Below are 10060 nucleotides of genomic sequence, written 5' to 3'. Positions count from 1 at the left end.
CCCGGCCTCTGAATGCTGGAAGGTAACCCGAGTTTGTGGACCGAACAACCGTTGGCTGACTTCCAGGGCCGCACGAAGTAAACTGCTCAGGGAAGCAGACAGTTTTCTTTCCCCACCACCTTCCCAGCCCCGACGCTTGCTGAAGGGATCATTGAAACTCGCACGGCCAGGGAGCGGCTGGCCAAGTAGCACCGAGCTCAGGAGGCATCAATTCAGCTAGGCATTCCAGGTCCATGCACCATTTCCTGGAAATGCAAGGAGAGAAGGCCATCTCCACTCGTCATCTCCTGCCCCTACCTGGCCGGATCTGAGAAAGAGACAGCACTGGACATGGAGAAGTTGTCTACGGCCTGCTCTGTGACAAGAAAATCCTCGGCCAGTAACCAGGTGATTTTGAAGACAGTTTTTTCAAAACCCCCAGGTCAGGTGAGAAGAGGTCAAGGTCGGCCAGAGCTGGGCTCAAGCAAGGTGGGAGAAATCCCGGCACGCCAAGGGTGCCTCTGCCCGGCTCCCACCCCCGCGATTCAAAGACGAGGCCAACGTTTTGAAAAATATAAAATTTTAATAAAGGCTACATCTCTTACTTACAATAATTATTGTACCAAGTAAATTTCCTTAAATGAACTCTTTATAATGCATAATTTACAGTATAAGTAGAACAAAATGCCATGGCAAAAGTCATTGAGTACAAGACTTGTAATAAAAAGGCATAAAATATATTTATACATAAACCCCTTTCAAAAAACAAGGGAAAGCTTGAGCCCTCAATATAGGGCGACCCACGGAGCAGGACCCCGGGCAGGTACAGGTACTGTACTGATTTAAAGTCAAGCACTAGAGATAGTGGATTAATACTCTTGTACAATATATACAGACATATAGTACAGGTAACAATGGCAAACAGAATGTACAGATTAACTTAACACAAAAACCCAAACGTCAGACTGAAGGTGTCTGGAGGAAAGGGTGCTGCTGGGTCTCCCCACGACTGTCTGCTTCTTTGCAGGCCAAGGCGGGTTGGGGTGGCTTCCAGAATGGCGGTGGTTCAAAGACTAATTAAAACAGAACAAAACAACACAAAAAAAACAAACAAACAAAAAACCCCCCCAAAAAACCTCCAAGGAATCGTTATCTCGGTAACAGCACAAGTTGGACTCCAAGGTTCTAGCAAGCCTCAGCCTTCGGGAGCTGTGCCTTGGTGGGGCTAGACGAGTTGCTGAGGAAATCCGGGGGCCCGGGAAGGAGGCCTTCCCCACCGCACCACACCCCACAACGGATCCCCATCCAACGCCACGACCCTAGATGGCGGGGCTGTGGCATTACAAATCAAGACCTTTATGACAAAACAGAGCAGCATAGAAAGAAAAAAAAATGCACCAATTTCTGCATGTGTCGACGGTAGGGCGCCGTTTGCAAAAGTCTGTCTTTGCTTGGAGAAGTGCGGGGCAAAGCATGAGATTTCCTCTTTTAATGAAGAAATCATTAATGCACTCCTCGCTCAACTCCTAAGCTTGGACAGGACAACTAAAACGTCCTCTCTCCCCCTTCTATGTTTAGAGCAGCATATCCATAAATTGGGGACAGGGGGGAATCAACTGTTCAATAAATAGCAGTAAGGGTTCCTGTTCAGGTGAGCTGTACACAGTTCCTCTTAGTTTACGGATTCCAGATCCCTAGGCAATCATATATTATGTATGGAGTCTCTCAAATACAGTCAGTATCTTCAATAGCCAAGAGTGGTCATGTTTTTAATAAATAGTTCAGGCGTTTCTTATCTCAGTACCCAGCTAGTGAATAATGAAAACCACCCCCCCTCCCCCCAAGTGGCCAGTGGCCAATTCTTCCCTAGACTTTTGTCTTCTTCATTGGTTTAGTTTTTCCTTCAAAATGTCTCTCGTCGCAGTCCGTCACGGCAGGGGCCGGCCGTGTGGCCCCCACAGTCCGCCGGAGCCCGACCCCCGGGGCTCAATCGATCCTCTCCACCTTCCCCAGAATCCTGCCTTCGTACATGGGGAGCACCGCCTCGTCTTCCCAGATCTCCTCAAACACGGCTCCGCAGGCAAACTCGTCGCTCGCTTTTTTGAAGTAATACCTTAAAAGGAAAACCCAAAACGTGTCTCGGTAAGACTGCATCTTCTGCTTTGTTTCAAAGAAAGGTTAGGTCAACGCCGAGGGCGGCGAAGGGGTCTGGAGGGTTCTGCTGCAGCTGGCACGCAGGTAAGCCTCGGCCTGCGTCCGCCTGCCAACGGCCACCGGGGCTGTCCCTCAAGGGCACCCCGGGAGCAGCAGGCCGGGCGGCCTCCCACCTGTGGACAGCTCGGAGGCTTCGGTCTTCGGCCCTGCGCGCCGTGGGGACAGTGCCCGATGCCAGGCAGAGCTGTCTGCTTTCTCCCCACCGTATTTAGAAAGGTGGGGGCGGGGAGGGCAAAGCAGGCCTGGTGGGTCTGCAGCAGCAGGTGAGAGGCCCAGCCCCAGCCGCCCCGAACCTGCGGAAGCCCGTGGAAGGTGGACCCCAGCCTCCGGTGCCCACAGGCCCGAGCTCCTGGCCCGACCCCGCCACAGCCACGGATAGGCTGCTTTCCTCAGTGGCCCCTGCAGGAGGCTGGCCAGCCCCACGTTGCTTCCCAGGCCTGCAGACTGGGCCGCTCCCTCTTCCCTCCCACCCCTCCGGGGTCAAACACTAAAGGCCCTTCTATTATGCCCGTTGATTAAAGGTTCCTTTTATCCCACCCCAGCCTTCTCTCTTCTAAGGCTGTTTAATTGTGTGGACGCAAATGACCGGCCTCTCTCAGGAGAGCCACATTCAGAGACAACGGCTGTCCTCCGGGCGGGCCCACCCCCTCCCCAGCCCCTGCCTTCCCTGTCCCCTCCCAGGGAGACCCCCTCAGACAGATTAAACTCGCCCCTGCAGGCTGGCACCTCCAGCCAATAAATAAAGGCCACTCATGGAGGGAGGGTCACGGTCCTCTGGGGGGTGGGGGAGTGGGCAGCTCTCTAAAAAAATTTAGTTGTGTCTCAGGGTTACAGTTGGTTTTTGTTTCTGTCTTTTCATTAAAAAAAAAAAAAGAATTCCCCTTGGTTAGAACTAAACTTCTTTCCTCCTCAGTGAAGGCAAGCCAAATACTTTCACAGGAGATAAGGCCGAATAAAGGGAGTGAGCTGAGTCTAGTCAAGGGTCCTTGTTTCCAGCCCTCACAGCTGGGCCATAGCACCGGGGTGAACGGCAGGGCCCCAATGGGTCAGTGGGGAGAACACTTCCTATCGCGGGCGTCGGAATACTCGGGGAGCCCAAGAAGGGATGGGGTTGGGGGAAGTGGGGACATGGGGAGGGGCCCTGTGCACAGGAGACGCCGGACCCCTTTGCCCACCCGGGTCTCCCATGAGGACACCCCCCTCCGTAGGGCCCCATGGTCCCCCAGCTCTGACCCCACCCCCCCCACGGCCCCCTGGTCTACCAAGATGGGCTCTCTCAGCACCTCTGTGCAAACACACAGTGACCTCTCACAGAACTATAACCTCTTCCAGAGAGGAGAGAGGCCGCGTCCCCTCAGCCTGGGTCCCGGGACTTCAAACGCACTGCACTGCCCTCATTTTCTCCAGAAACGGGCTTTTCTGCTGCAACATGCCTTCTGTGGCAAACTCCGCTTTCTTCTGACATCTGGCACCAATAGCGTCTGGCACGTCTGGAGAGACTGTTCTCCTTTTGAACCCTGCCTTGTTGAGATTACTCAATGCGGCCCAGGTCCCCCACTCCGCGGCCCCATCCCCGCTGGGCTTTTTTTTTATTGGGGGGGTGAGTTGAGGAGGAGCCCCACCCCTCCTGGGCGGGCCAGGCACGACACCCTGTGCCCCCACAAGCCTGGAGAGCAAGTACAGAGAGATAAGGCGGCCGGGAAGGGCCTGGCCACAGCCTGATCCAATCAGTAAAGAATTCGAGAGTCAACCATTTGTGCAAGTTCTTTGTGCATTAAAGGGGAGGCCGGGGCTTCAAAGCCAGGCTTATTAAGTGTGCCTTAGGAAAAAAAAAATCAGAGCCAGATGTGGCCGGAGTGGCTGTGTGCGGACCCTCCCCGCAGCCTCGGCCTGGCGCTCTGTGGCCCTTTCTCCCCTGAAGGTCACCTGCGGCTCCACTCAAAGTCCAGCCGTGTCAAAGCTGAGATCAAAATGAATCCCTGGAGGGGCACACTTGTGTAATTAGTTTCACCTTGTGTCTGTTCAAGATAAAAAAAAAAGAAGGCGGAGGAGGCGGCGGCGGCGAAGCAGCAGAAGCGGGGCCTGTCCCCCAGTCCCCCTGCAGCAGTCTCTGCACTGTCTCTGCCCTGCTGCCCAATGGAAAGATCTGAGCCCAGCTCCAAACCCTGCTTCTCGGTCCCTTAGGGCTCCTGGCCTCTGAGTCGCATGCTTTCCCTGAAAAGGGAATCCCTGTGGGTCCCCCGCCCCAGTCAGCTCCAGGCAGAGTGGCTGGGAGAGAGACCCAAGGCCTGCTCTGGAAGGGACAAGGTCTCAAGACCCTGGAGGTGAACTCCAGGAGCCGGTCCCCACCCCCTCGCCCTCCCGGCAGGTTGCTAAGTGCTGCTTGAGTTCTCAGCTCCCATGCCCGGCTGGAGGTGGGGACGGGCTGGCACCTTCTGAGCACACACTGAGCTGGTCCTAAAACCGAGTGTGCCTGGGCCACCTCGCCTGCCTTGCCCTCGCCCTGCACATCGCACCTGAGATCCAGTTGTAGCAGAACCCACACATTCCCCTGCGATGACAGCCATTTAAGAAGGGGGCTAAGACTCTGGACGAATGGAACTGGGGTCATCATCCACCCCAAGTTAAGGAGAAAGTCACCAAGAAGACGGTCCCAGCTCTTGAATCCTTCCCAGAGGGCCCTAGAAGGCCAGAGGAGCGTCTCCGCTGAGCAGACTGGGAAAAGGAGCCTGGGGGCAGGGGGCAAGTTCCCTTGCCAAGGCCCCAGCAGAAAGAGTAGCCAGTCCTGTCCAGCTGGTGCCCACCCACGGGTCCTGCCCCTTCTTTGAAGAGCATTCCTGCTTCACATGGCCCGTTCACCGCATTCTTCAGGCAGAAAGGCTGAGTAAGGAGAATGCTGTCTAGATTTCCAGGCAATGGTCCCTGCCCTTCCCCAAGGCTTCAGTGTGGACAGCCTCCCCCAGACACAGGCCTCCTCACTGGGCAGTCCATCCGTCTCTCCCTGACACCGGCCCCCCTTTCAGGCAGGGCCTCCACAAGATGGCCCAAGCCCAGCTGTCCCGGGCAAAGCCCCGTTTCTTCTCAGAGTCTCATTCACCTGGTAGAAAAAGCCTGTCCAGGTCCCCACAGAGCCCTCCCAGGGGCCTCCCTGTTGCTGCGTTAGTTCTGTCAGTGGCGAGGGGAGAGAGAAAATGAGAAGGAACCCAAGCGCCGGGCAGCCCAATGGCCGCCTGAGCCCCCTCCCTCCTGGCCCCACCTGGGTCCGGCCAGGCTAGGGAAGCGACTCCGGTGCTTGGTTCTGAGCAAACAAACTCTGGAGCGGCAAGAAGCCGCAAGGCTCTTACCTATAATTTCCCTTTTTGCTGAGCTGCTCTTTAAAGTGGCCCAGGGTCAAGCTCTGAGCCTTCAGCATCCTCCTGTACGGAATTTCTTCTCCGCAGAAGAAGTATGTGACGACCAGCTCACTGGCCTGGAGTGAGTGGACCCCCACCAGCTTCTTTGGCTCTTTGTGACTGAAAAATAAGACGGAACACAACAAGTTCGGCATTTGGAGGCAGCCATTGCTGGCACAACACACACAGGCCCTCAAAGAGTCTCCAGGGAGAAAGGGGGGCCGCAGTTAGGAGCTTAATGGGGGGCTTGGGCGTGGGGGCCCCGGGTTACAGGGGCTGCCCCCTCCGGGTCGCCTGCACGGCGCCTTCAGGAGGGGATGGTTTCCTTTTGGTTGTAGACACTGCTGTTGTTTCCCTCGCTAGCGCCAAACAGGGCAGGGGACAGAACAGTCTCTTTCAGGATGGCACCCAAGGGTGCCTGCCAATGGAGGCGGGAGGGTGCGCCAAAGGGCCGTGGGCTCCCTCCCCCCAACCAGGGAATGCTGTAGAGACAAACCGGAGCATCTCCTGGGACCGCTTGGATCCCAGAGCCCCCTCGGGAAGGGAAGCCCCGTCATTGTGACCTCCTCATTTACTGGAAGTTTGTAGAATGGCGTTAAAAAAAAAAGCAGCAAGCTGCAGGCCTGGACAGCTGGTACATTTAAAGTCAACCAATGAAAACAAAATGGTCGGGGGGGGGGGTGGCTAGTTCAGGACCTCAAACATCGCTCACACTCATTGCTCAAGATGAGCAAGTTAAGCCAAGAAAACTCGAATTACTGAGACCATTTCAGGCCCCTGCAGGTTTCTTTCTAAAGGCACCAGCCTGTAAATGACCCAAGCTGCTCAGTCTACTCCCCAAGAGTCTAAATCTACGAGAAGGATCACGGTCCAATTGGGGAAGACACTCCATGCCAAGCAGGTTAACGAAGACTGTCCTCTCTCTGTCTGCAGTGGTGGAGAATGCTCCTCCTGCTCAAAGTCTCCAACTTGCTAACTTCAAGCTGAACAAGGGCAACTTTTCCATCTGGGTCTGGGGACCCCTTTCATCCATCTGCTAATGGTTTCGAATCTCAGCTTTTTGATCAGGGCGTTGCCAGGGACCCCGGGCCATCCTTCTCTTTGGGGAAACAATACTCGTGTAACAAGTCACAGGGCATTTCCTGGGTAAAGGCCGAGTTGTCAAGATCCTAAATTTGTTGCAATACCTGCACCTACTGGTCCTTGCTGCTTATGTTAAAATCAAGGAGATTTTAACATACTAGAAAAAGTTTCCCCAAACCCCCAACGCCAGAGAGTCAGTACCCTGGCCCGCAGACCACGAGGCAGATCCCAGGGAGGTTGGGTAAAGACACTCACTCTTCCGAAGCCAGGCTGGGGCTAGAGAAGGGCGTGGCTCCTGTCTGACCAGTGGCCGAGTGGCTCCTGTCCCTCTGCTGACTGGCGGCACAGCACCTGAGGGCACACAGCCGGGGTGGAGGGTTGAGAGGAAAGCCTGCTGGCCACCGGCAAAGGGGGAGCAGACAGAAAAGGAGTTCTCTGTAGGGCCTAAAGAGACACAGGCCTAACCTCCATCCCTAATGGGCACGGCCACCCTAGGCCCCTTGGGAGCCCAGGCAAAGGGCTGAGGCTCTAAATTCTCCACCGGTCATGGCTTCTTACATGCTCATCTAACTGGCTTCACGTGACAGGGGCATCTGTAAGGGATGGGACTTGTAAGGAATTACTGACGTTCATTCATTGTCCTACTAGGCCTGACTTGACTAACAAACAGATCCTTTACTGCCTAGCTCTTCAGAACAAGCAGAACTAAAAGGAACAATTTCTAGTGGGTGGGAAGGGGAATCATTATGTGGCCAGAAGCCTCCCCTTCTTCCTGGGGAGCGACGGAGACCCAGGTGGAGAAGAGGCCCTTTTGGGAGAGGCCGGGTCCCAACCTCTGCCTTCACCTTTGTGCTGCTCTCGCACTCACCGCTGTTTGGGGGGCTTGGACACCTCGGCCAGCCTGCGGCAGGCTTCCTCCAGCTGCGCCAGCGTGTTGGGTGGGGTCAGGGGGGGCATCGCGGGGTCCTGGGTGAACGGGTGGGCTCGGGGGACAGCGCGGGGATGCCCGGTGCCGGCCCCCAGCAGGTGGTGCCGGCCGGCTCGCTCAGCTGGGGCTGTGCGGGCGCACTCTAAGGGGTAGGCCCTTTTTGTGCTCTGGGCACTGAACAAGAGACGAGAGAGAAAGCAGAAGGAAAGAAATTGGGTTAGAGAAACTGGAAAATATGACTTCAATAGAAATTTCTCTATTCTGTCTTCAAAGACAAGAGAAAAAAAAATCACCCTACCATAACATGCACAGGGGGCGTTGCCAAAACATGGCATTTTTGTGGTCTGCTCAGTCCAACGTTTAATATTAAGGCGGCAGGAGCCAACAGTCATGTTTGTTTTTGGCCCACTGTAAAAATAGCCATCCCCACAATACCTCCGTGGTGGCTGCCGTGACCCTGGCCTCTGCGGTGGTATTTACCTATGGGGCTTGGGCTTGCTCTGCCGCTCACTCTCCAGCATCCACTGCCAGACGTCCTGTGCCCTGTCTCCTTCCTCCCCGGGAAGCTGGAGGGCCCCGGGTCCGCCAGGGGCGCCTCCTTCCCTGGCTGGCAGGGCCGGGCCCGGCTCCGCGCTCTTCCCGGTGCGTCTGGGCGGGGTACCGCCTCTGCCGCTGCTGCGGGGAACCAAGACCCACACTCAGCCCAGGAGTCCCGTTACATCTCTGGGACCCCTCGAACTGGGCAGTTCAGCAAGTGGCGGGGTGATGCGGAGGACCCCGCCGCGCGGTTCCCTTCTGCAAGCTAAGCGCCTGTGACCTCCAACCCTAGTCCCCCCACCACCCCGAAAGTTCCAGAGTCTCCAGTCTGCCCCCCACACTCACCCAAACTGCTCGGCTGGCACGGGCTCCAGAGCCCTGGGGTGGCTCTTGCATTTCGAGTAGCAGTAATAATCGGAGCCCCCTGCGCAGAAGCAGCGCACCCGCTGTGCGGCCTCGGCCTCGATCTCCTCCTTGGTCTTGGGGAGGGCATGGTGGTGGATATAGTGGTGGTGGACGTGCTTCGTCGTCTGCTTGGTCACGAAGCCCTTGGCTCCCAGGAGTGGGCAACCGGCCTGCGAGGCGGCCATGGGGGGCAGCTTGCCCCCGGGTGGGAGGAAGGGGTGGTGCTGCTGGTGGTGGTGGTGGTGGTCGGGGGAACGGGAGCGGGGGCTGTAGCGGCCCACGCCCGGCGACTGGCAGCCGGGGGTCTTGAGGACCCTGGACAGGTGGTCGTCCAGGATTGTCTGCGGGTCCTCCTCATAGCTGCCGGAGGGCAGGAGGGAGAGGGGGTGCGGGGTGGGGCCCCCCTCCCTGGCGCTCAGCACTAGCTCGGAGGCCTCCTTCTCTTCATCCTGGAGGGAAGGCAGCACAGGGGGAGGGCGGGGAACGACCAGTAAGCAGGAGGGACTGGCCTCCAGTGCGTCACGGGGAGGGGCGGGGCCACGGCTTGGCAGGGACAGCGGGAAGGGCGGGGCCACGGCCCAGGGGCTGCGCTCAGAAGGCACCTGCTAGCCGGTGGCCAGGTGGGGACAGGGACAGTGGCCTGGTGGGGGCAGGGACAGGAACAGGATCTGGCCTGCTACCTCTCGGATCTGCTGCAGGCGCTCCTCCAGGCTGTGCCGGCTCTCCAGCTCCAGCTTCAGCTTCTCCAGCCTGGAGATGAGCTCGGCTGCAAAGGTGGCGGGCTCCACGGGGGTCATCTCCTTGGGCAGGCGGTGGGTTCTCTACGGGGCGCAGGGAGGAGAGACACGACGCATGTTCAGGAGGGCCAGCGCACGGTGCCCGCTGGAGCTTCCCGGGCCTGGTAGCCACGGCCACGGCCACGGCCGCACGGGCGGGCGGGCGGAGAGCGGTGGGCGACGCGCCCGTGCTGCTCGGGAGCTTTATGCGCCGCCGCCGCGACCTCATGGAGAGCCACGGTCCCCACCAGCGTTTGCCTTGGGCAGGAACAGTTGGTCGCACTCCGAGAGGCCCCGCTTGTTCTCTCTGTAGTACAACCAGCCCATCAGTAGCTACTCTGAAGTAGAAAATCTTCAAAGACTGTTGTCAAACAACAAAAAAAAAAAAAAAAAAAAGGCAGCCCTCTGAGGTGGGGAGGGGAGAGGGACAACTCAAGGAATAAAAAGTAGAGTCTAAATAGAAAGGGAGCTGGAAATTAAAAAAAATAATAATAAGATTGGAAGGGAGGTGGGGGGTGCGGGGAGAAAAGGGGTGGGGGTGGGGAAAGGGAGTCACACGGCCAGATCAGAAGCAGCGGTAATTTATTTCCTGGCCGCACACTGCGCACCTTTGAGGTGGTGTTGTCTCAACACTGTCCTAGATCTCCCTGGTTCTCTCCACCCCTCCTCCCCGGCTCTTTGTACAGAAAATGAAGAAAGCTGCTGCCGGCTAGCAGCAGAACACTGCTGAGGTTGGCTGCCTGAAG

General features: G+C 57.1%; 1 protein-coding gene across 1 annotated transcript in view; it reads right to left on the bottom strand.

Moving 5' to 3' along the window:
• Window positions 1-542: 542 nt before the first annotated feature.
• AXIN2 (axin 2) overlaps window positions 543-10060 on the bottom strand; it is a 30161-nt gene continuing 20643 nt past the window's right edge. Inside the window, exons 5-11 of the mRNA XM_029927766.1 lie at window positions 9219-9359; window positions 8479-8987; window positions 8077-8271; window positions 7537-7770; window positions 6924-7019; window positions 5538-5705; window positions 543-2092 (exon numbers count right to left, since the gene is read on the bottom strand). Coding sequence (XP_029783626.1) covers window positions 1966-2092; window positions 5538-5705; window positions 6924-7019; window positions 7537-7770; window positions 8077-8271; window positions 8479-8987; window positions 9219-9359 — 1470 coding nt within the window. The 3' untranslated portion in view covers window positions 543-1965. The remainder of the gene's footprint in view (window positions 2093-5537; window positions 5706-6923; window positions 7020-7536; window positions 7771-8076; window positions 8272-8478; window positions 8988-9218; window positions 9360-10060) is intronic.

The sequence above is a fragment of the Suricata suricatta genome, chromosome 17 (genome assembly GCF_006229205.1).
Source record: "Suricata suricatta isolate VVHF042 chromosome 17, meerkat_22Aug2017_6uvM2_HiC, whole genome shotgun sequence".
Lineage (NCBI taxonomy): Eukaryota > Metazoa > Chordata > Mammalia > Carnivora > Herpestidae > Suricata > Suricata suricatta.
The sequence above is the reverse complement of the archived record's forward strand: the minus strand, read 5'-3'. Positions and strand labels throughout refer to the sequence as shown.